General features: G+C 41.4%; 1 protein-coding gene across 4 annotated transcripts in view; it reads left to right on the top strand.

Moving 5' to 3' along the window:
* The window catches only part of PLCE1 (phospholipase C epsilon 1), a 311,110-nt gene that overhangs the window by 261,160 nt on the left and 24,642 nt on the right, over window positions 1-25,308 (top strand). For 3 of the 4 annotated variants that reach the window (XM_032836091.1, XM_032836082.1, XM_032836107.1), the window contains 7 exons: window positions 417-533; window positions 2,413-2,571; window positions 10,984-11,113; window positions 15,064-15,185; window positions 16,100-16,217; window positions 20,782-20,913; window positions 23,415-23,705. In XM_032836091.1, the coding sequence (XP_032691982.1) occupies window positions 417-533; window positions 2,413-2,571; window positions 10,984-11,113; window positions 15,064-15,185; window positions 16,100-16,217; window positions 20,782-20,913; window positions 23,415-23,705 (1,069 nt within the window). The remainder of the gene's footprint in view (window positions 1-416; window positions 534-2,412; window positions 2,572-10,983; window positions 11,114-15,063; window positions 15,186-16,099; window positions 16,218-20,781; window positions 20,914-23,414; window positions 23,706-25,308) is intronic. The other variant, XM_032836099.1, reaches the window with a different exon arrangement.

Genomic DNA, 25,308 nt, shown 5'->3' with positions numbered 1-25,308 from the left:
TATGTTTACATGCACACATAAACATAGGTACCTATGTCTTATAGTCCCAAGTAGATTGGTTATAAACTCTTTGAAAGCAGGAAAATATCTTAAGCCTCATTATTTTTGATGTTGTAGCAAACACAGTGCCTTTTATCTAAAGTTTAATCAATACACATACTGATCTGTTAAATTTGGCATGCTAATAGCTCTTCCTTATAAAGTATGTGAACAAAACTCAATATGAGCCGTTTAATGTGTTTATAGAAAACAGCCTATCATCGTGCTTAATTTGAAAATATGTTTGAAAAGATAAAAACCATTTTGGCCAGAATCTTCTGCATACAACAATTTAGGTGGTTGCTGTGGCTATAAGTACTTCTTCTGACACCCCGGGCAGACATCTGGACTCTAATGGGCTGTTCTGGCTCTCGCAGGAGGTGGTTGAAGCCATTGACCGCAGTGCCTTCATCAACTCTGACCTGCCCATCATCATATCAATTGAGAACCACTGCTCATTGCCTCAGCAACGAAAAATGGCAGAAATTTTCAAGGTACGCTATTAGCTAGCAGTTAGGATGGCATCTTGGCCTTTGTCTTGTCACTGTTGCTTTTATATGGAGCCACCATGGGCCACATCACAGCTGGACCTCAGCCACAAAGTACGTACAGTTAGGGTCCCTCAGACCTAAGAAAAGAGGGTGCCCTGGGAGCTTGGGATCCCTCCTGAATGGTTCACCTTTGCAGCTGAACTGATGAAGCATTGTTCTGTGGTCCCCTGACCATTTCCAGAAAGCCTTAGGAGATAAGGAGAGACCAACTCTCCAATGCTTCTGGTACCACAAATCAGGGATGCTAGGATGGCACCTGTCAGTTGTATGTGGAAAAGATAAAAATACCTCAGGGCAAATAAGTCAAATTTTCTTGTGGCTGACACTACAGATATGGGGATCCAAGTTGGCAAAGAGCTTAAACTGGCCAGAATAGCTGCTACATTACACTTGGCCCTTCCTTATACAGGTGAGCTATAATGCAGACAGATTCAGGGTCAAATATTCCGTTATATTTCTCCCTTCCTCCACTGACTGACACACTTATGGAAATATGGCTCTCAGGGGGAGGCAAGGGCTTGGCCAAAGGAAAATGTCCCCAAATACTTATGCAAACAAAACTAATCAGCCTTTCATATTGCCTTTATTTTGCCATCATTTAGAATAATGGTCTCAATTTTTTTGATTATGTGCTCCATCAGTAAAAGACTGTAGTATGTATTCCTATTGGATGTTTATTGTCTTACTCATACATTATACACATATCCTACTTATTAACGTATTTTATACATTAATTAAAACATGCAAAAATAGACTGTGAAAGGGAATAACATAGAAAGGGTGAAATAAACAATAATTCTTATACTATTATTTATTAAAGGTACAAAATCCCTTTTGCTCTCATAAAAAATTTTTAACAATGTGTTATTTATTATCTAAGTTTTTAGTGAGAGTAATGTGATTGAATATGTTCATTATTCTTGAAATTTTTTTAATATCTTTTTTTTATGTTCAGTTAGCTAATGTGTAGTACTTGATTAGTTGTTGACGTAGTGTTGAACAATCCATTAGTTGGGCTGAAATTTTTATGATTAGCCACTTGTATGTCTGGCTTTAGGTTTAGTTTATTATTTCAGTATTTGGTGAATAGCTATAGTTGCTGATAAAGACACTTTACAGAGAAACTGTATGTGGATAGAAAGAGGGTGTCGTTAGCTGCTCTTGCCAAATCATGGTACTCATTTCTCAATTCCATTAATGAGGCAAAGTTACATTAAACACTATTAAGCTTCTTTTTTTGTTTTCTTTTTTTAATTAAAAAATAACTAAAGATAGAAATTGCCATATTTTCTACCCTCCCCCCAGTGGATCATTTTGTGCTTATTCTCACCACCTACCTCCTTGAGAGACACACATTCCTCTTTGGAGGCCAGTGCTCACAAAATCTTTGTGAAAAGGATATGTGCAGTTCTTTATACTAAATGGTGGCAGATTCTCCCCATTACCTTCATTCTTTGTCGTCACTCTCTAGCTACGTGTAAGTTTCTATCCTTTTGACTTCTTACCCACATCTGGAATGGATCATATTCTACAAACCACAGCCTCTGAGTCTCCTTTTCTTTAATCTGTCAGACTCTAGAGCATTGTCCTAAACAGTTAGAGCTGGCCCCACCTGAAGAATACCTTAGACCTCTCCTCCTGACCTTCTAACCACCTCCCTTCCTTCCAGTAAGACAGTGTGGGCGGGGAGGAGGGACACCGCTTCTTTCCTACTTTCTCTTCCTAGGGTTTTAGAGCCATTCAACTGAGCTGAAATATCTAGCGAAATAATTCAAGCATAGGTAAAAGGCACTGATGATGTGTTTTCCTTTATTCTTTATAGACTGTGTTTGGAGAAAAACTGGTGGCTAAATTCCTGTTTGAGAGCGATTTCTCAGATGATCCAATGCTTCCCTCACCTGACCAACTTAGGAGGAAAGTGCTTCTTAAAAATAAAAAGCTAAAAGCTCACCAGACGCCAGTGGATATCTTAAAGCAAAAGGTATTCTCTTCTCATTATAGAGGCTCTAGGTATGTGGTGTGCCCAGAACTAAGAAATCAGTGATATTCTGACCTTTCAGATGACCTACAGAGTAAAAAGTTTTTGACGATTGAGTTTCCTGGGACGATAAATTTGAGTTTTGGCTTTTCCTTTAATAGACTAAGATTGTCCTCCCACTCACTTAGAATTTTATTTTATGAAATTAATTTCTCATGTAGAATGCACCTCATTGTTTAATTTGCTCTGAGAAGGATAATGTGTGACTCTTGTCTCTGGACCTGGACTTCTTGGCTATCAATCCCACACTGGTGGCTGCGGTCCCCTCTAGGTAAGGCTCCCTTCAGAGTGACCTCCCACCACACACCATAGGAGAGCCCCCATAGAGAGAGCACTTGGACAAGGGGCTGTAACTCCTGCAGTCAGTAGTGGAACCCTAACACCATCGGCCCTGTGGTGCCAGCATGGAAGTTGATGTTTCATTGTGGCCTGCGGACTCCAGGGCACTCCCCAACCTGCCTCACCCACAGAGAGCTACTCCCCAAGTATCCCAAACCTGCTTGTGTAGAGAGCCTTCGGCCCAAGGATCCACAAAAAAGTTTAGGTCCAGAGCTGCTGAGTTCATATGCCAGGTTGCACGTATCCCAGAGAATGACAGCTGTCAAAATTCTTTGTCTTATTTAGGGCTTTGTCTTTTTCAAAACTTAACAACAGCCAGGGGTTGCCACACAAAGCTCAGTAGACTGGTGCTGTTCCAGCATCAGGGACAGTTCAGAGCTCAACCTAGGTCGTCGTCAATGGCTCTTAATTTCTGTCTGTGCCATCACCTCCAAGCCTCTAGCCCCTACTCTGGTCCTGCTTCAGTGGGTTCCAGAGAACAGAGAAGTCAGCCAAAGGATTCTATGAGCCCAACAAATTTGGAACCTTTGTCCAAAGTTATCAATAAAAAAATCTCAAATGTAGCTGAGTCAAGGGCCCAGCTTGACATAGCTGAGTAGTCAATTTGGAGAAATCATCAAATCTTCTAAAAACCCTGATTTGTGGAACTCAGAGGTAAGGACCTGAGTTTAAAGTCGAGTGATATATAACATGATACTGGAGAAAGAGCGTTAGGTGCGGAGCTGAAATGCCAGTTTCTAGTATCTGGCTCTTTCAAACCAGCCATGTGACCATAGGCCAGTCAGCCTTTCTAGGCTTTGTTTCTTCATCTGTAAAATGGGAATGTTAAGGTAACTAGCTTCACAGGACCACTCTGACACTAAAATCTCATAAAAGCTTCCCAAAGTGAATCATGGGACCCCTGTCAGAACTGCAGACCACTCTGTAAACATTTCATTGTCCCATTTCTCAGGCTCTATTTCCAGTATTTCTTGCCATTCAGAATAGTACTGCTTCCCTGAGGGGTCCTTAAAGAATCTTGTCATCTGCTGCGTAAGTACCAGGGAATTCCCAGGTTGTCAAGGTCACCTGCAGTGGGACTGCAGGCTGCCAAAATCCAGGCTGAGTTAGAGATTTACCTGATATCACCTGAAGATTCAGGTGATGTCAGATGCCCTCAGGGTGGGGGAGGAAGGTGAGATCAGAGGCTCCATCATCTTTAGACTTACCTTTCTGAGCAGAAAAATAGATATTTACAAAAAGGGCCCCAAACCAGTCCAGCCAAGAGATCCCTACTGATCAGGTTTGCCCCAAATAGAGTGGCTCAGGATTACCACAGATGCTGTACAAGTATGGTCATTAAACTTTTTTTGCTCAAATATCTCAAAAAAATTTTGAAAAACTGTGTTTTTCACACATTTTCCCCCTTATACATTTTTTGATTGACATTAAAAATTTTATCACAAGTCTAAGTAGTTACAAGAGATACATTTTCAAACATGTTATGGGTAAATATAGATAACATAAGTTATATACCAATATAATGCACAAAACAATCCTCATTGTCAAAGATATCAGCCCAGTCAGCCCGATTTAGTTTGGTCAGAAAAAGTCTGACTTTATTTTTTTTTAATTCAAATAAATATTGTGTTATCGTCCCTATGATAACCATCTCACTTTTGTTTTTTGGGTTTTTTTCTTAAGATTTTATTTATTTGAGACAGAGTGAGAGCAAGTGAGTGAGAGAGCATGAGGAAGGGCAGAGGAGAAGCAATCTATCTACTAAGCAGGGAGCCCAACATGGGGCTCCATCTCAGGACTCTGGGATCATGACCTGAGCCAAAGGCCGACGCTTAACCAACTAAGCCCCCAGGCTCCCCAACCATCTCACTTTTGAATATTAATTCTAAGATGGGTGGATGGGCAGACGAAAGGAAGGAAAGGGAGGGAAGATAGAGACAGAGACAGGGAGGGAGGGAGGGATGGATGGATGGATGGATGGATGGATGGAGAAGAAGGCAGGCAGACAGATAAAGGCATGGATCTTTCAATGTGCTTGTTGTCTAGATGAAATAAGATGCTCCCCCCCACCGCCCCCGCCTTAGTTTTTCAAGACTCTCAAGAGCTCTGTGTTCTCAAATGATCCTTTGCCACTTTGGGTGGTTTTCACCTCATCTCATGTATCACAGATTTTTCCCCGTTTGTAAGTGAAAGTTACACTTTTCTTTTCTTAAACAAGAGAAGAGTATGACAAGAGTGAGGGAAGGGAGAACCAGCCGACCATACGCTTACTCACAGATAGTCCTATTTTTTAAAGAGTACACATAGAGGTCGAAAATCTTGAATCTAGAAATTGATTCCTTTAAAAATATATGAAGCTGCACATCCCTAGGAGTTGGATGTACCCTGGGGGTCCACAGTTTGAATCACACACAGCTCTTGGCCCAGAGTTGCAAAACCAGCTGCTTTCAGGGGTCAGGCAGAAACATAAAGATGAGGGGCCAGCTGGCTGGCTGACGGTTGGAAGCGGTCAGCACGGGAGTGAAGCACACTTGCCCTCATAAATGAATGACTCTAATTACATTCTTTCTAAACACTGCACCAGCCACACCAGTCTGGTCTGGAGGGGAAGTCAGCCCTGAGGGCCACAAGTTAGAGCCCTTGGCTAGGTTTACCTGTGTCCAGATCTGGACTCTCAAAGCTGTTCCAAAAGCCCAACATTTGTTTGGGTTCCAGAGACCACAAGATCTATGCTGATGGGCTTTTGTTAGGGAGTCGTGTAACTAAAGTATTAGCATGTGTACCCTAATGCCTGGCCCGCTGCAGCGGCTGCATCAGTAACGGACTGCCCAGAACAGGGTGCTTTTTCTCCTACAACACTGTCCCTCGTGCTGTTTTCTTTATTCACCAACCACTGCCCGCTCCTGACTGCCAAGCAGACCCAGCTGCCCTGCACGTACCTCTGTGGTCTTCTAGATGTGGTGGAATGTTGTAGCTGTTGCCTTTCCTGTTCTTTGCAGACATCTGCAGTTACTGATGCAGCCTCCAGTTCACAAATGAATACATTGTGCTATTTGAGAAGTCTTCCTTATGTTGAGCCCAAATCCTGCTCTCTGTTGCTCCTACTCTTTGGCACTCCTTTTTCCCTCTGCAGCTGCACGGACCAGTTCCATATCAGAGAGCTAGCATGTGCCTCCCACCAGCTTTTCTCTCTTCCACAAACTAAACAGTCTTGTTGTGTCAACTGTTTCTCACAGGATATGGCTGCTCAGACTCTTTGCTTTCTATTAAGAATGTTTGGGATATTCTTGAATTTGTGGATATTCAGGAATATCTTCTCCATCTTAAGATGTGATTTCCAGAACAAGTCAATACTCCACTTAGGGTCTGACAGCACGAGGAGGAGAGTGAAGCCATCGCCTCTCTTAACTTGGACTTGTACCGCAGTTAAGGCAGCTTAGGACTGTCCTGGCTTTTAAAATTTTTCAGTGCACACTGGGCTCCTGCGATGTTTGTGCAAAACAAAAAGAGTTCAGTTATTTTCACATGGACTGCTCTTTGGCTAGTCTCCCCATGTCTTCAGGATTATGGTTGATTTTCATCTTTCACGGGCAGGAGCCTCACATTTATCTCAGTTACATTGGCTCTTGGTTTCGGTATGTCATCACAGCCTAAAATGTTCTTTGTGAATTTTGACTTCTGATATCCAATGCATTTATTAGCAGTTTTTTCAAACTGTGCCTTCATCCTTAAAGCTGCCCTTGAGTCAGGTGAACAGGCAGAGAGCCCAGCCTGTGGTCCTTCTTACAGATCCTTCCTGGAGTTTTTGTGATCATCCCTCCTGCCTAGTGCTCGCCTCTCCTGCAGCCCACATTTCTCCAGAATCTGCCTTAGTTTCTTTATTTATAGTAGAAAACCAAGGCCCAACAATTTGTGTGACTTTCTCAAAGCCACCCAGCTCAGAGTAGCAGAGCTAGGATTCAGATTCATGTCTTCAGAAAAGACCCTTGCAAACATAATGTAGAAGTCAGAATACAGGGACGCCTGGGTGGCTCAGTTGGTTAAGCATCCAATTCTTGGTTTCAGCTCAGGTCATGATCTCAGGGTCCTGAGATCTCAGGATCCTGAGATCATGAGATCATGAGCTCTAGAGAGCTAGATCATGAGATCTAGCCATGCATCAGATTCCATGCTTAGCGTAGGGTCTGCTTGTCTCTCTCCCTCTGCTCCTTTCCCCACTAACACAGAGGCATGCTCTCTCTCTCTCTCTCTCAAATAAATAAAATCTTTTTTTAAAAAAAGTCAGAATATGGGGCTCCTGGGTGGCTCAGTGGGTTAAAGCCTCTGCCTTCGGCTCAGGTCATGATCCCAGGGTCCTGGGATCGATCCCCACATTGGGCTCTCTGCTCAGCAGGGACCCTGCTTCCACCTCTCTCTCTCTGCCTACTTGTGATCTCTGCCTGTCAAATAAATAATAAATAAAAATCTAAAAAAAAAATGCTTTAAAAAAAAAGTCAGAATATATTGATAATCACTGGAACACTATTAAAAACATAGATTCTTAGGTCCCAGGTCTTCCCGACTAAATCAGAATTTCCACAAGGAAACCTGGGTAATCTGTTTATTTAAAAATAATTCTTACCAACCTAGAAGTTTTGAAACATTCCTTATCTGTTATTTCCCACAAAGTGAGTTACCTTACCCAAAAAGTCTAAAGAGCTCAGTGTTCTAGAGATGTGTTCTTAGTAAACCCATGCTAACTCTTGCTGATCACCTCTTTATTTTCTGTGTTCACACACCAACCAGTTAATAACCAATTCTGAAGTTTTGTCAGCTATCACCTTGACACTCCCCCCTCTATAATTTCCACAATTTAGCTCTTCTTCCTTTTGTAAAAATGGGACAGTATAATCCCATTTTTAAGACTACTTCCAGCTTCCCATGATCTCCCAGGGAGTACCGACAGTGACACCTGCAAGGTCTTTCAGTCGCCTGGCAGGCCGTGGGTCTAGACCTGTTGATCTGAGCTCACATGAGGTTGGATGAGTGAGTGCCCACAGCTCCAGTATGTTCAGAACCAATCCCTGACTTTCCTGGGTCATTGCCATACCAGAAACTCACTCTCAGCTAGGGTGGACTGACTCAGAGCCGGAGGGATTTCTGGAGCCTTCCATCTGCATCAGACTCATGCTAAGGCTCTTACTGAGTCTCCCTAACTACACCCCATCAGATCTCTAGTTTTCTGACCTTAGTCTCCAGCACTCCAACCTGGTAGTCTCAAACAATGCACATTAGATGACAGGGACTCTGCGAGGGGCCAGCGGAATAGAGAAGAGAAAGACATGGCCCCTGTTAGACCCATCTGAGCCGGTCCCCTCATGTGAACTCTAGCTCCAACCCCTTGACCTATGTCTGAATTGCTTTTATTCAAGGGCCAGAGTCTTGTATTTCTGCCTCAGAGTAAGTAGGATATTGCAAAGAATAAGGATGTCAGCTCCTGGTTATCCTTTGGGCCATCTCTCCATATTTCTGTGCTGGTAAAAGTGTGGGAGTTTAAGGGACCTTGGCACACTGTTTTCTGATATTTCCAATCCCCAGATCTTTGCATCTTTGCAGCGGATCTACTTGGCTCTTTGCATCATCATTCCCAGCCCTTGGTTCTACCTTGAACGCTGGCTGCAGCAAGTCCCTTCTCTTACCCGTGACAAATAGGCTTGCTTCTGTGGCTCCCTTGTGCCTAGAGCAGATTTCTCAACATTTCAAAGAACACTAATCCTATGAGAGACACTGAGAAAAGGTGGCGGGGGTTGGGGGTGGGGTGGAATCCTTGGTTAAAAAGCCTGGGAAATGCTGTAGTGGAGAGCTTTGAAGAATCACAGTGTCCTTTAGCATATGAAATAAAGGCTTTGTGAAACCCAGTAGCAGGGCTGTTCCAGTTTAAGCACCGTTCCCAACCTTCCATTGTGTCTTGTGGTAACTGTAATACAGCTCAGTTTTCGGCCTACCAGCTATCAACACCCATGGAGCTCGTATTCCATAAAACCCACTTTGAGACATCCCAGCCTAGACAGTGTTCCATTGTCTCCAGTGGACAGTATTGTAAAATATTTTATGTAGATATAGACACAGCCTAAATTGTATCTTCCTATGTATACATTTCTATTATGAAAGTAATATAACCACATCTCAGAAAATTTAGGGAAGAGAGCATCATTTGATTTTTAAACATCCATAATTCCAATGCCAAATACAACCTGTATTACTGGGGTTCTTAACTTTGGTAATATATCTACAGACAGAATTCAAGGGGCTATGAGTATAGATGGAAAAAAAGTTACATCTCCGTTTTCACTAACCTCGAGCTAAACTTTAGCATTTCCTCTGGTAATAAATGTAGGGAACAAACCACAGTAACCCTGGCAGTACTTGGGTCTTCATCAGCAGTAGAAATTACAGTTTTTTCTTCTTTTTTTTTTTTTTAGATTTTATTTGACAGAGAGAGATCACAAGTAGTCAGAGAGGCAGGCAGAGAGAGAGGGGGAAGCAGGCTCCCCGCTGAGCAGAAAGCCCAATGAGGGGCTGGATCCCAGGATCCTGAGATCATGACCCGAGCTGAAGGCAGAGGCTTAACTCACTGAGCCACCCAAGGTGCCCCTATAGTTTTTTCTATTACATCACAGTTGTTGCTAATATCTCCAAGAATTACCTATGCTTATCACTACTTCAAAAATGTTATTTAACTTACCCTTATACATTTTTGTCTGTGTTCATAAAGAAATACATATTCTTATAACACCATAATTTTTTTAAATATTTGATGACTGTATTCAGCATTTTTTTTATAATCTTTTGTATTTTGTTTTATGCACTTAAAATGACAGGGCACCTGGGTGGCCCAGTTGGTTTAACATCCAGCTCTTGATCTCAGCTCAGATCTTGATCTCAGGGTCATGGGTTCAAGCCACACATTGGGGTCCATGTTGGGTGAGGAGCTTAGTTAAAAATATTAAATTAAATTAAATTAAATTAAATTAAAATAACATTCTGAGAAGGAATCCTGCCTCACCAGACTGCTTAAGGGCTTTGTGCACAACAACAGGTCAATAATCCCTGCTCTATTATGCATGTCATTGTATACCATTATAATCATTGTAGATAGACACAGAGCAAATGCTATAGAATTGTATATATATTTACATAGATATACTATATTCGTATATATTCACATGTATAATTATACACACACAATTCTGTATCCTTTGTTCAGTAAATATATATCACAATTATTTTTTCAAGTCTCATTTTTTTCAAGCAGATACACCATAGTTTACTGACCCCATTCTTATATTGTTGGATTTTAGCTGTTTCTTGTTTTTAATTCATGCAAGTAACTTTTCCTATATTTCTGCTTATTTCCTGTGCTGAGTTCCCAGACCTATATTAACCTTGCGTCCTGTGATATCACCTCACAGTAATTCTAGTCTAATGTAAAGGCACATGATCTCCCTTACACATCAAGTTTCCAGAAGTTTCTAAACCTAGTTTGTTAATCTGATTGATGGTTCAGATAAAGTCTTTTGAAAAACTTTATTTAAACAACTCTTCATTCAGTCTCATTGTCCATAGGGGCTCTAACCTTTTACCCTAAGTCAAAGGCCTTTAGATAAAGTTTCTAAACAGAGACTTACTTTTCCACAGTGATGGGCTGATTCACTTCATCATTGGGGAGTGATGGTGGTTCTCCCAAGCACCAGCCTTTGTCCTGGAGAGCTTGGCCCAGGGAACCCAGGTGCCTGGGAACAACACAGAGATTCTGTGATTGTCGTTAAAAGCTCCTGGATTTCTCTTATAGGATGTCAGCATTTCCCCAAGTAGAGAGACTGAACTTTAGGTGAATCTAGATTTTTGGGTTTTGTCTCAAATGAATCAAAATAGGGTAAGCCACTTTTTATGACTGTGGCAAGCATTAGGTGGTGACCTTGAAGGCTACAGATGAACTTGAGTAGCTTAGCATCATTAATTACTCATATCTTACAGGCTCATCAGTTAGCATCCATGCAAGCTCAGGCTTATAATGGGGGGAATGCCAACCCCCCACCTGCTAATAACGAGGAAGAGGAAGATGAAGAGGATGAATATGATTATGACTATGAATCTCTGTCTGATGGTAAGAGAAATACAACCCCAGGCTGTGTGCGGGCAAGTGACGGGATGATGTTCTGTTGTAGTTGTTTTGTGTCCTTCTTCTTCCCCCCCAAAAAATGAGTCTGACACTCCACAGGCCAACAGAGCAGATTGCTGTAATCACTGTCCGAGAGTGCCTGAATCCCACTGCTTAGTGAGGACAAGCAAGGATGGGGATTCTGTTAGCCGCTACAGCCAACATTCAAGGAAAGAAGAGGAGGGTGTGGGAAGCAGCACAAGAGTCATTCCTGACTGGGTTTCTGGAGGAAAAAGGGGAATTGCTGCAGAGACCCCATTCTCACCCTTCAGTTTCTGCGGTAGCTAATGTTCTCGCAGGAATGGTGGCTGCTGGCTAGTTGCTCTCCTCACCACCTGCAGGGGGCAGCACCACGGTTCTGTGCTCTCTGCTCCTCTCTCTCATGGTCTTCACTCCTGTTCTGTAAGGAGTATAGAAAAAAACAAACAAAAAACAGCATTTCACTTTCTCCTCTCCCTGGTTCTCGCATCACTAAACCAACAAGATATTTCCATCTGGTTTCACCAAACAGACAAAATATGGCTGATGGCTAGTGGCACAATACAAATATCACATGAATGAAGTTACCTACAGATTACAGGTGAAGAGTTCCTCTTCCATGAGAATTAGATTTCACGTGTGTCTCATTGTACTAAATTGGTTATAGATTGCAAAATGTTTTCTAGGTACCATTGCTGATGGTAAACAGTTTCATTTCAGCAACTTTTGAAAAACAATGTAATGAAAAATGGCCAGAGTTTCTATTTATATAAATAACATTGCACGTGTAGAATAAATTACATCTGTCAGATCATTATTTTGCTAATATGTAGATATGCCCAGACCAGCAATCATTTACCATTGGCATTAAGACAGGCATGCTACCCTCCTCCAAATACCTGCTTCTCATGCTCCAGGACGGCCTGCCCCCTAGTTCTGTCGGGTTCTTTGACATTCCATCAGGGCCAGGAGGTACAGCCCAGTCTCCTTTTGCCTCCCAGATATGATCCTAGTCTATGTCCATTTAATGTTTGTCCTCAGTAATAGCTGGTTGCTTCATACTATCCACTAAAAGCCCAATTTACTTGACCTGAAATCCCATCAGGTAATGTGAGGGACGCATACTCTAATGGGAAGGTAAAAAGAGGGGGAAAATGAAAAGGAATCAAGATAATTTATTGAATCCTATTCCTGAAAAGTTGTAGGAATATAAATATTCTTACAGTAACTTATTCTTCCCCATGGAACTCTATTATAATTATGGTGATATTGTCCCAGAAGAACAAATTTATTCAAATAAGAAACAAAAACCACATACGCTTCAGAAATCAACCAATCCAGATGTCATTTGCCCCTGTGAGAAGTTAGTTCCTTGGAAGTTATATTAATTCTCTATCATAAATTACTCCTATGTTTTTTCTGTACTTTTGAGAACAGAAAGAAGGGACTTTTCTTAATTATTAGTATTAATATTATATGAAAGTTTTTGATATGCAAATAACAAAATGATCAGGTATTTATTTATTTCAGTTAGGAGAGTAAAATTTAAGCCATACCCACTGAATACCTAAGATAGTTGCATGTTTGCTTAAACATGTTTGATTAACACTGGGATGGGGGACACATGGAGGTGGGGCCTCACTAAGTCCTGCTTCAATAAATTATGAGACGCTGGGTCAATGTCCTATCTCCACTCTAGGCCTCATGACCCTCAGCTGTGTAATGAAAAGCTTCTGTTTGGTGTTGTCTGGTGTTCTCCCTTCTTCTAGCACTAACACCTAAGGTCTATGACAGCTGAAGGCCACTGCCTGCCACCACATGGATATTTCCCACTTCATTGACAGATTCCTCCGCCTGGCTGATTCCCAAGCAGGCTTTGTGGCTTTCCCATGTCTAGTGTAAGCTGGTCATGTTGAGGCTTCCTTGTGCTTCTGCTAAATGTCCTGTCAGTCTTTCAATCTTGGTTGTGGTTTGTGTAGTGCCTCACTCACCTCTGGGCAGTTCCTCTACCAGCTTCACATCTTCTAGCTAAGATGAGATGGGAATGGACACCTGCCTGCTATGGATAGAACCATTTGGAGCTTCCTAGGGGGACCTCAGAGGTTTCTCAGCTTCTTGTAATGATGGGTCGCTCTGAGAAGGAAATGGAGAAATTGTGACCACTCCTCTCAGAGAAAGAAACGTGCTCTCAAAATTCTGCATACAGTTGCAGGAGTGTGACTGGCCTTCTGAGGCCCTCGCAGACATCCCAAAGGAAGAGCTCATCTGTAGAATCTGGGAGGCCTAGCTTATCTCTGGAACAGCTCTGGTCCTCGGTGTTCATGTCTATAAAATGAGAGAATTAGTCTAAAACCTCTTTGGGCTGTAAAAATGTGATGGTTCCTAACCACAAAGTTAATTCCAGAAGATCTAAAGGAAGTTGCAAATGAGGCCCACGTGTTTCAGGAATTCCTTCTCTGCCTTTTGGCCAGTTAGTCCTTCATGAGTGTCTAGTTAATTAAGTTCTGTTAACTAAATATAGATTAATTTTCTTCCAACCTTGCTGTTTATCTTGACTAGCTTTGAACAAGCATCAGAGTACAGATTTGAACTTGTGACTTAATACAGACATTCTATGACAGTGACTGCATGATTCCAGCAAATTAATCCATGTCTGTCCATGTGATATAATGCATTAGTGGGATTGTTATGACAGTCAGTAACTGAAAATAGGTAATGTGAATGTGGCAGTGTGATTAACACTAAAAATGTTTCCATTTCTTTTATTGCTAGCCCTTGTATCCCTAACGGTCAGAATATTAAATCAATAGAGGATTTCTTGTTTCATTTCTCTTATAATCTAAGCTATTGTTATTTATGCTTTGCTTCATACCTTAGTTTAATATATCTGGCTTTTTGTCTTAATTCCTTACTTTTACCCCCTTTCTGGTTCTGTTTTTCCATAGCAGATGTCCTTACTGCTTCTCCTGCTCCTAACAGTCAGGAAGGTAAAGCCATTTGAATGGGACATTTTAACTGCATGAATGTCGGCACTCTGTGTCCAGTTTTTTAGGCCTTATTAGCATGATGAAATCGTGTTACTTACATGAGTAAAAATGTAATAAAATGATTGATCTCATTTATTTCTTGGCAGCCTGCATGGCCCTTACTTGATATGAGGATATTTTGGCCTAAGCGTATATGGTCTGATGAAATAGTGAAACTTGAGTGAGAAGTGAGAGCATTCTTATTTTTCATTTTAAAAGAGCATAAATGTAATGTACATTTAACACCTTTAAAGTCATTTTGAATAGAAATACCAAAACAAGAGCAACGTTTATCTGTCATGCTTTAGCTATTGTTAGATATATGTTAATTTCTATCCTTGAGGTTTTTGATTAATAAACTCACAAACAATTATGAAAACTTTACTTTCCAGTTAAGTAGAATTGTGAAAACTGCATTGCAAATAACAGTATCTCTTTTCCCCAGATCTTGACATTTCTAAAGGTAAAAGAAGCTAATAGCTTCATTTTAAAGTGAGAGTGATTAACTCCTGTATGCACCATCTAGAAGTACTTCTACTACTAAGTTATCCCCAGACTTGGGTACTGGGGCTTCTGACACGAGGGTATCTAATGTAAGGTTTGCATGGTCCTAATGATCTGTATGGACATGAGCCTTCTCATTTAGATTATGTCTGTAGGGTACCAAAACTAATTGTAAATGAGTCCATTCAATCCAAAATAAATATATCATTGACCAAATTTAACAGATTTTTAAAAAATAGCACTCCAAGCCATAATTTTGGTAACGTAGCCAGAGCCTCAGTCTTAACAGATAAGCACGAGTGTCTGGATATCCTTGAATGATGTAGACATAGCTCGTAAGTGAAGCATTGTGTTCTCATTTACTGAAGCCTGCCCACTTATTTTCAGACAACATTCTAGAAGACAGACCTGAAAATAAATCATGTAATGACAAGCTTCAGTTTGAGTATAATGAAGAAATCCCCAAGAGGATAAAGAAAGCAGATAACTCTGCCTGCAACAAAGGGAAGGTGGGTGAATGGTTTCTGTTCAGTTACTCTTGGGCCATGGCACTCCTGTCAGTTGTGGGTGAAATTTCACTCCCTACCTGTCCCTTTCCTTCATATTTCCCCCTCGATTTCTCTTAGATGTCAAAGCCCACATGGTGATGCTATGGGACACACACCTGCCATTTGTAGAAGGTTAGTCACTGGTTCATCCAACCAATGGCTGCAGAAGCATACAGTGTGGCAGGCACTGTGGTGGCAGGCATGAAAGGTGGTTTAGTGACGGAGAGAAATACGTAAACATAGCTTGTAGCTGAATACAAAGGCCAGTGACTACACAGTGTTATCGGAGCATCAGGGGGATGATGTCGATAATGTCAGAAAAGAAGATCTGGCCAAGCAGACAAAAACAGGGCATTTAGGCCAAGAGGACAGCCTGCTACATGCAAGGAATTTCTAGAATTTTTAAAGTGTTTGGGATGACCAAGCCAATAAACAGGACCCAAACTGTTAAGTGTTCATGGAGGAATGATAAAGAGAATGGAAATCTAAATGAGATACCCAGATCCTGCCTTCAAGCAGATCTGCAGACACAGTTGCAGTGACACTGTTGGAGAGCCAGATAATAAAGCCAAAAATTTGAGCCCTAGAGATGCATACTCAGTCATGTCTCATTCAACAAGCATGCACTGACTGTTCCACATTTAAGACACTGGACTGTGCCCCAAGGGAAGATGAAGGATGAGTTAGGCTCATTGCTGGCTATCAGAAAGTTCTGACTCTGGGAAAGGTGTTGGGACTTTTTGTGTGTAGATGGATACAGAGCAATGTGAAACACACTGAAGACATGAGAAAGGAACAGATAAAGATCTTCGGGGCTTCAGAGGTGGGTGGGCATACACTTCCTGTGTAAACTGCTATCATTTTTCCCTTGATAGGTTTATGACATGGAATTGGGGGAAGAATTTTATCTTCCTCAGAATAAAAAGGAAAGCAGACAGATTGCACCAGAGCTTTCTGACCTTGTCATCTATTGCCAAGCTGTAAAATTTCCAGGTAAGGGTAGGCAGTATCATCTACAACATGTAAAGATACCCAAAGATAAAAATGTGCTGTTTATTTAATTGGACATTGCAAATGCTTTCAAAATAACCAAATTGTGTGACCGAAGTTGCTGTTATACTACCTCCTAAATATTTATTAATATTATTATTATTATTAATTAGCTTTGATGGTCATGAGGAAAAATACCATAAAATGTTTGTTTTCTAGACATCATATCTTTTCATAATAGCTAATAATAATGATAATAATAATATTCATAACAACTAATAGCTAAAATTTAGTAAGCCCTTCAGTAGCAGGCTTTGTGAGAAGTATTTGACATACACAGTGTTACTGACTTCCTGATAATGCTGCGAGATGGATGGGTTTATCCCCGATTTTAAATAAAACGAAATCTGAGAGAGACACATTGGTCCAAGGTTTCACAATGTATCAGCTAAGACTCTTTTGTTTGAACGTGGTAGAGAAATTGACTTAAGCATAAGGGAAATGTGTTGGCTCATGTATTGAAACATGAAGGGATACACAAGTTTCAGGTATAGGTTGATCCAGGGCTTCTCTTTCCCCATTTCTCCCTCTGCCTCCTCTGGATTGGGCCTGTTCCCTTGTGGTAGCAAGGTGGCTGCTGCAAGCTAACACTACGTGTTTCCAGATCAGCTTCCGTCTTACAGCCTCTTCCAGAAATTTCAGCACCCATCTCATTGTTTTCCGTTGAGTCCTTTGCCCATTCCCGAACCAGTGCCTGTGACGCAGGGAATGGAGAGCTCCAACAACCTAGGGCCTATGGCACATTCCCCATCTCTGAGCTGGGTAGAGAGGCTCCACCCGAACCACAGGGCCAAGGGTGGGATTTCAGTATGAGAGTTAAGTTTCCCCAATTTGCTATTTCTAGAAGTACAGCGAACTTAATGATTCATCATTCATGAACCATTCCTCCCCCGAAAAACATGCATTTCAGTTAATACGAGGCAGAACTGTGATCCTGAAGCCTGTCTATTTCCAAAGCCCTGCTCTTAATCCTTGCACAACTCTGTCCCTCTTGTTGAAGGATGATCTCAGTGCTGTCACCCAATTGCATCCCACAAATGGGGCAGCAGGGGCTACAGGGCAAATAGGAGAGTCCATAAATATATGGAAGTCAGAAAAATGCATCTCCTTAGACTCTGAAAAAGGATCCTCTTGTGCAAAATTTCTAAGAACGGGAGAGCAGCTGGAATCAGGAGATTCATCTAAATGTTGGGAAATGGGGTTTTTAAACTTAGTCTGGAGCGAGGGGGTTAACAATTCGGGCCTGCATGGGAATGCAGATCCTGGCCTCCAGGGGCCTCCTATAGAGGCCCCACTTCTCACACTCTACTCTGCACACAGGACAAAGGGATTAGGCTAAAAATTAGGTGATAGTGGTCTTTTCACACACAGGGGAAAAAATCACAGATAGAACGTCCTCAGTTTCACGTTTTCTCCCCCAAACTGTTTTTAAACTTCTGGCAGCTTCTGCTGCTTATCTGATAGCAAACGCCATTGAGGAAGATATGATTAATAAGTAGCAATCAGAGTTTTCAAAGAAATGTAAGAACCTAGCTATTTAGGTGTAGTTTCACAGAGTGTGACTTTCTGTCACGTAAGTACGGTAGGATCATATTTGCAGCTGGGGAAACCATACGCATGTGGGATAAAACCCACTTCCTGCCAAGGAGCCTCGTGGCCTGCCTGTCCTTTAGGATGGAACACGTGTGAGCACCACTGCCTTCACAAATCAAGAGTCACTCACATGCTTACATTCGAGAATCACTGCTCTCTTGTTCTTTATCAGTTCAGCAGCCACCACACCCAAGCCATGCCACGGGCTTTGTCTTTTCTTCTCAAGCACAGATTAAAGAGCACAAATTCCCAAAGATACTTGAAGTCACTGTGAAAGAAAGTTTCTGTACCAATAGAGAATTGTGGGAGAGCCAAAAGGTCACTGGGTCCAGTTTCTGACTCAAGGCACAGGCTAAGGGTTATTTGGCTTATGTTTAAAATTCCAAGAATGCTGTTTTTTTTTTTTTTTAATTTATTTATTTGACAGACAGAGATCACAAGTAGGCAGAGAGGCAGGCAGAGAGAGAGAGGTGGAAGCAGGCTCCTGGCTGAGCAGAGAGCCCGATGTGGGGCTCAATCCCAGGACCCTGGGATCATGACCCGAGCCGAAGGCAGAGGCTTTAACCCACTGAACCACCCAGGTGCCCCGAATGCTGGGTTTTTTTTAAAGTGTTTATATAGCACATGTTCTTTATAGGTATACTACATTTAATTTTGTTTTGGGTTTCTTTTTGTGTGTGTATGATTGAGGTTTCTTACCTTTTTTTTCTCCCCAAGTTTATTTCCTTTCAAAATTAACTAAACCATGCTATCAGAATCATTGTCCTAAGAGCTTCTAAATATTTATGGTTATTATGCTTTGTTTAGTTGCTCATGGGGAAAACACCATAAAATGTTTATTTCACTACACTATCCACTTTAATTTTGCTACATTACCAATTTCAATGCATCTCCCCTTTACCATTGCAAGTCCCTTCCAAGGAGCCACATGCAAAAAAGAACTTCAGAGCAATAAGGCACCACGAAGATCATGTGGTATGACCTTCCCCAGAAGTAAAATTAATTTCCCCAAGACAATGAACCTGCTTCAGTGGCAGAACTCAACTCCTCAGTGACCTTGACCGGACAGTTACATAACTTCTCTGCACTTCCAATTCCTTATCTGAAAAAAAAAAAAAAAAAAAAAAAAGACATAGTATGTCCTAACTTGCAGGATGGTTATAAAAATTAGCAGCAAAGGGCACCTGGGTGGCTCAGTGGGTTAAAGCCTCTGCCTTTGGCTCAGGTCATGATCCCAGAGTCCTGGGATGGAGTCCCACATGGGGCTCTCTGCTCAGCAGGGAGCCTGCTTCCCCCTCTCTCTGCCTGCCTCTCTGCCTACTTGTGATCTCTGTCTGTCAAATAAATAAATAAAAAATATTTTTAAAAATTAGCAGCAAAGTATATGGTGTGATTAGCACACTATCTAAAAAAAAAATTCTCTCTGGGAGTGGTGGTGGTTGTCATTGGTAAATGGGCCAAAAGGGCAGAAAAAGGCTCTTTGTTGCTCTTTCAGTTACTTCTCTGGGCCTCCCCAGATTCATTCCCTTTTCTTGACCACCCAGCCCTTGTTTTCTTTCTTTCTTACCCTAAGGGAATGACCAGGTTCTTCACAAAAGGGCCCACATGCCCTTTGACGCGTGCCAGGATGTGTGCAAAAACGCCAGAATGTCAAATAAATAAATAAATAAATAATATTAAAAAAACAAACAAACAAAAAAAAAAACCGCCAGAATGAACAGGACCCTTCCTCTAGCCCCTTGGGAGAAAACCTGCTGTTAGATCATTATGCACAGGGCAAAATTCACACAAAATTTTAAAATAAAGCATGAGAACCTCCTAGTCCAAGTGTGTGCATCTTTGTGGTTACAGATACTTAAGAGGGGAAAAAAAAAAATTAGAAGCCCCACGGCTGCTATGAACTGAGCACTTTCTCTGAGCAAGATACTCTACAGAGTATGTGTATGCACATGAGCTCATTCAGCCCTACCCACGACCCTTTTACAGGTGAGGAGGGAGTGATGCCGAGAGGCTAAGTCATTTATGTGAGGTGACGCCACTAGGAACAGGGTGTGAACCCCATCATCAGTGCTCTTATTAAGCACCTCCTTAGCCTGTCTTTGCCGATGTTCTTGGAAGGTGTATTTTCATCTCAAAGAGGACCTCCTGACCACTGCTTCAGTTGAAGGAGTGACTTTCTAGTGGTATAGTTGTACACACTGTAGGGTTTGGAGGCAACTCTGGCTTTGTGGGTGCTTTTAAAGGACTCTCCCTGCACTGGAGCCAGGTCCGCCTTCATTTCCTCATTCAGCAAAACTCTTATGAAGTTCCTGCTGACCCCCTGGCTCTGTGCCAGGCAGGAAGGGTCAGGATTAGGAGTAAGCAAGAGAAGCCATGAACCATCAGGATCGTCACCACAGCATTTCCCACCGAACCCTCAGGCTAACCCTGTGAGCAAGTTCTAGTCATCACACCCATTTCGTGGATAAGGAAACTGAGGAACGGAGAAGGGAAACGTTAAGCCAACCTGCCACTAGCAGGAACTGAACCAGACAGTGTGACGCTGAAGCTCAGGCTTTGACTCATTCTTTCATCGCTCTGAGTTGAGTAATTAGGTTCTGATAATTAAATACTGACCGGGGAACTTTCTTTTCCTACAGTTTTTCAAAATCTTTCTGGTGTACAATCAAATGGGTGTGTGTATGTGTGTGTGTGATTTTGTGATGATCTTGCCACATTTGCCTCCAGAGACAGAGAAGCTTTGCTACCATGCCTGCAATGCTATTATTAACTACACTAAAAATGCTAGTAGGTCTTCTGTCCCAGGGCTACAAGGGAGTAGTAGGACTTCAAAATAAACAGTAACGGGGATGGAAAATGTTGAGTTCCCTTGCTTGTAGTTTTTGGCTTATTTATTTTCATTTTATGGGAACAGGCCTGTCAACTCTGAATGCATCTGGCTCTAGCAGAGGAAAAGAAAGGAAAAGCAGGAAGTCCATTTTTGGCAACAATCCGGGCAGAATGAGCCCTGGGGAGACAGCATCGTTTAACAAAGCATCTGGAAAAAGTAAAGTCACCTTCTTCCAATATTTTGGCCCAATTCTGCATGCTGGATGATTCCCATGCTTGACCGTCTAAGCACTTCCCTTGAACTTTAATTTCTTTTTTTATGTTCATGAATGTTGTGTTATCTAAGTGTGATACCAATATATTTTAAATTACAATTTTACACTCTTAACTTCCTAAAAAATAACATTTCACTGAAGACTTTCTAACAGTGTTTGCCTCAAAAGTAAAAATTGGAGCCACCTTGGAACATTCTAGTTGTTCTTGGAACTCTTCATCCTTATAACTCTTCATCCTTATAACTTCAGAAGATATATCCATTTTATTTCTAATTACTTTTTATTATAAAAGTAATAAATTCCCATAGTTAAAAACCCAAACTTTTCAGAATATTATTAAAATTCCTTTCCACTCTCCATGTCCCAGTTCTATTCCCCAGAGGTAACCACTGTTAAGTTTATTGTGTTTTGTTCAAGAAAAATAAGATTCTTTTTAAGATAATCCAAATGGGATATAACTGAACATACTTGGATAACATTTTTTTTCTTGAGGTCAAATTTGTATATAACATTATATTAGTTTCATGTGTACAACATAGTAATTTGATCTTTGTATGCACTGCAAAGTGATTCCCATAATAAATCTAGTCAGTTACCATCCATCACCATACATTTGACCCCCTTCACTCACCCCACCTCTCTCCCCCTTCAATAACCACCAATCTGCTCTCTGTATCCAGGAGATTTGCTTGGTTTTCTGTGTTTGTTTTGTTTTTTATATTTCACATATGAGTGAAATCATGTGGTATTTGTCTTTCTCTGACTTATTTCACTTAACATGATATCCTCAAAATCCATCCATGTTGTTACAAATGGTGGGATCTCCTTCATTTTTATGGCTGAGTAGTATTCTGCTGTGTATATGTATACCATGTCTTCCTTATCTGTTCATCCCTCAACGGATACTTAGGTTGTTTCCATATTTTGGCTGTTGTGAATAATGCTGCAGTGAACATTGGGGTACATGTATCTTTTGGAATTGATGTTTTTATTTTTTTTTTCAGATAACTATATCAGAATTGGTTTAGCTGGATCATATAGTAGTTCTATCTTTAATTTTTTGAGGAAATTCCCTGCTGTTTTCCATAGTGGCTGCACCAGTTTGCATTCCCACCAACAGTGTGTGAAGTTTCCCTTTTCTCTACATCCTCTCCCACACTCGTTATTTCTTGTCTTTTTGATAATAGCCATTCTACCAGGTGATATTTCATTGTGGTTTGGGTTTCCCTTTCCTTGGGTTTCCCTTTCCCATTATCGATGTTCATGTTCCCAGGTGCCTGTTGGCCCTCTGTGTGTCTTCTTTGCAAAAATGTCTGCTTAAATCCTCTGCCCACTCTTTAAACAAATGGATTTTTTTTTTTTGCTCCTGAGTTATTTGAGTTCTTTATACACTTCAGCTATTAACCCCTTATCAGATATATGACTTGCAAATATTTTCTCCCATTCGTAGATTCACTGTGCAGAAGCATTTCAGTCTGACCTAGTCCCACTTGTTTATTTTTCCTTTTGTTGCCTTTAATTCTGGAGTCAGATCCAAAAATTCAATACCAAGATTGATGTAAGGAAGCTTATTGCCTTTGTCCTCTTTTAAGAGTTGTGTGGCTTCAGGTATTACATTCAAGTCTTTAAACAACTTCAATTTAATTTTTTGTGTATGGTGTAAGATAATGGTCTAGTTTCATCCTTTTTGCATGTAGATATCCAGTTTTCCCAACACCATTTATTGATGAGACAATCCTTTCCCTGTTGTGTATTCTTGGCTCTGTTGTCACAAATTAATTGACCATATTTATGTGGGTTTATTTCTAGGCTCTCTATTCGATCTGTGTGTCTGCTTTTATGCCAATACCATATTACTGTGATTACTATAACTTTGTAGTATAGTTTAAAATCAGGGAGACTTGTATAACTTTTATACTTGCTGTAAATTTCCTCATAGCTTTCTATGCATATCTACCTTATTCTCCTTAATGCTCCCATGGTATTCTGTTGTGTAGATAGACTGTCCTTTATTTAACTGCTTCCTTGCATTTCGGTTGCTTTCTGGGGGGTGGGAGTGGGGTGGTAATGGCATCAGTTTGGGAGTTTTCGGTTTTGGGGTTTTGTTTTGTTTTGCCATTTTAAAGAAAAAAAACAGTGCTAGAGTGAACACCCTTGGGGATGTGTGGTTGTGTATTTGTGCAAATTTATCCACAGAATAGATGAGATACCGAAGCAGAGGACTTCTGGGCTTTGGATTTAAATTAGCGTTGTTACACTCATCTTAAAACACACTTGCTACCATTTTGTTTCAAGGCAGTGGACTAGCTCACAAGAAACAGGCAAGATGTATTCTGATGTGTTACATGTTATGATTGCCTATTGGGATGTTGTTCAGGTTTATCTTTCTAAAAATTTGTAAAGTTTTCTGCACTAATCTGAGGCTAATCTTTTGGGGGTTTAGGTTCCTGTGAAGGAATGCGGCAGGCCTGGGAGGAATCTTCTTCCCCCCTGAACCCAACCACATCCCTCAGCGCTATCATTAGAACTCCCAAATGTTACCATATCTCATCGCTGAATGAAAATGCCGCCAAACGTCTGTGTCGCAGGTATTCTCAGAAACTGATCCAGCACACCGCCTGTCAGCTGCTGAGGACTTACCCGGCTGCCACCCGCATCGACTCCTCCAACCCCAATCCCCTCATGTTCTGGCTCCATGGGATACAGCTCGTGGCGCTCAACTACCAAACAGATGGTAATGGGCCTGCTTCCCCCAGAAGGGTGCCTCCCCACCTCTCTCCTCTGCGTCTTATGTTTCAGCAAATGTAGTGCAACAAGCAATATTGTTTGAAGGGGGCCAGATTCCACACGGGGCACACCATATGCAAGGGGTAGACTGCAGAGGACTGAAAACAGAAGTGAATTTGATAAGGAATTGTGCCCTGGATGTTTTGATTGAGGCAATAGATAAGAACCATGAAGCGGCCCCTAATTATCTCCTGTTCCTGCCCCCTTTTTAAAAGCATTTTTTTTAAACATTTGACTGCTCTTGATAGGGCTATGTCCAGTTTGTTTTTAAAGATCTTTGAGGTAGAGATTTTCTCATACCCTTTAGTAAGTTCTCTTGCTAAGCTTTTGTTCTTGCTGTCAAAAAGTAGTGTGGCTTCAAACACTTGGCACGTTAAAATCATTAGAGCTTCTTGTCTTCCCTTTGAGATTGAGATAGAGAATAATGGTCGGTGTTCTAGGAGTGGCTAACACAAAGAAAACCGGAGTGAACCACATGAACAGAGAGAGTAATGTCTGTGTTTCCCCACTGGGGATGAGACTCTCCTAATGGGGGAACTGATGAGACCTAAAACTCCAGGTAAGAGCTACCATTTACGGCAGGCTCACCATGCACCAGGCACTGTGCTTAATTCTTGGACCCCCTCCCATTATCTCATTTAATCTTCACAGCAACCCTACAAGGTAGGTACTTTTAGGATCCCCGTTTCTCTGATGAGCAAACCAAGGCACAGAGCAGTTAATTTGTTCCACATTACAGAATGATTTATAATAATAGATTCAAGGATTATGTGAGTTTAGAGGTTAAAGTGTTTTGTTTCCACTTGATTGGGGGAGGAGTGAGGAAGTTACAGAGGAGGAGGAAAGAATAAAAGAGAAATGTTTAAGTGTTTTCTAAAAGCTCATTCAAAAACCAGAGTCTTTCCTTTGAAGAGTGGAGCGGCCACCCCATTCCTCTCACGTGAACCGAATCAGATCCTCACTAACCATGCTGACCTATCATCACAGCCCTGTCTCCAGCCAAGTTCAAACCACAGCGTTAGTCCTGGGACCACCAAGCAGCCTGGCACTGGTGCCAACAGGGTCCGTCTGTGGTTGACCCCACAGATATATGGTCACAGATACCAGTCCTGTTTTTATGCCCTTTAATATTTGTTTCTTTCAACTGATATTAAGTAAGCCAATGCAAGTGAAGTACCATACTTAACATAGTGCCTGGCACATAGAAAGCATTCCAAAAACATTAACTGCCGTAAGTGTTTTTTGATAAGTTATGAAAACAGTATGATTTGGACTCACAAGTGGAAATAATAATGAAATATTTTCAAAGTTGTAAAAATTTCTTTTCAATCTGTCCCAAGTGGCTTGTGGGTTCACATCTCTGGCCCTGTCCTTAGCCCTGTGTCCACTGGTCCCCTTGGTTATTATGATCCTGAAATATTTTAAGTAAACTGAAATAACTAGCAAAATGGTTTTCTCAAGGAAATGGAAATACATTTGGTTTGGGATGTGTCCTTTCTCCTGAAGTGCCAGGGCTGCTGCAGACAGACTGGCTACGCTGACGGCAGAGG

This window comes from Lontra canadensis, unplaced genomic scaffold (assembly GCF_010015895.1).
Source record: "Lontra canadensis isolate GAN:19392208 unplaced genomic scaffold, GSC_riverotter_1.0 scaffold3, whole genome shotgun sequence".
Taxonomy (NCBI): Eukaryota; Metazoa; Chordata; class Mammalia; order Carnivora; family Mustelidae; genus Lontra; species Lontra canadensis.
This window is presented reverse-complemented; position numbering and strand designations above follow the sequence as displayed.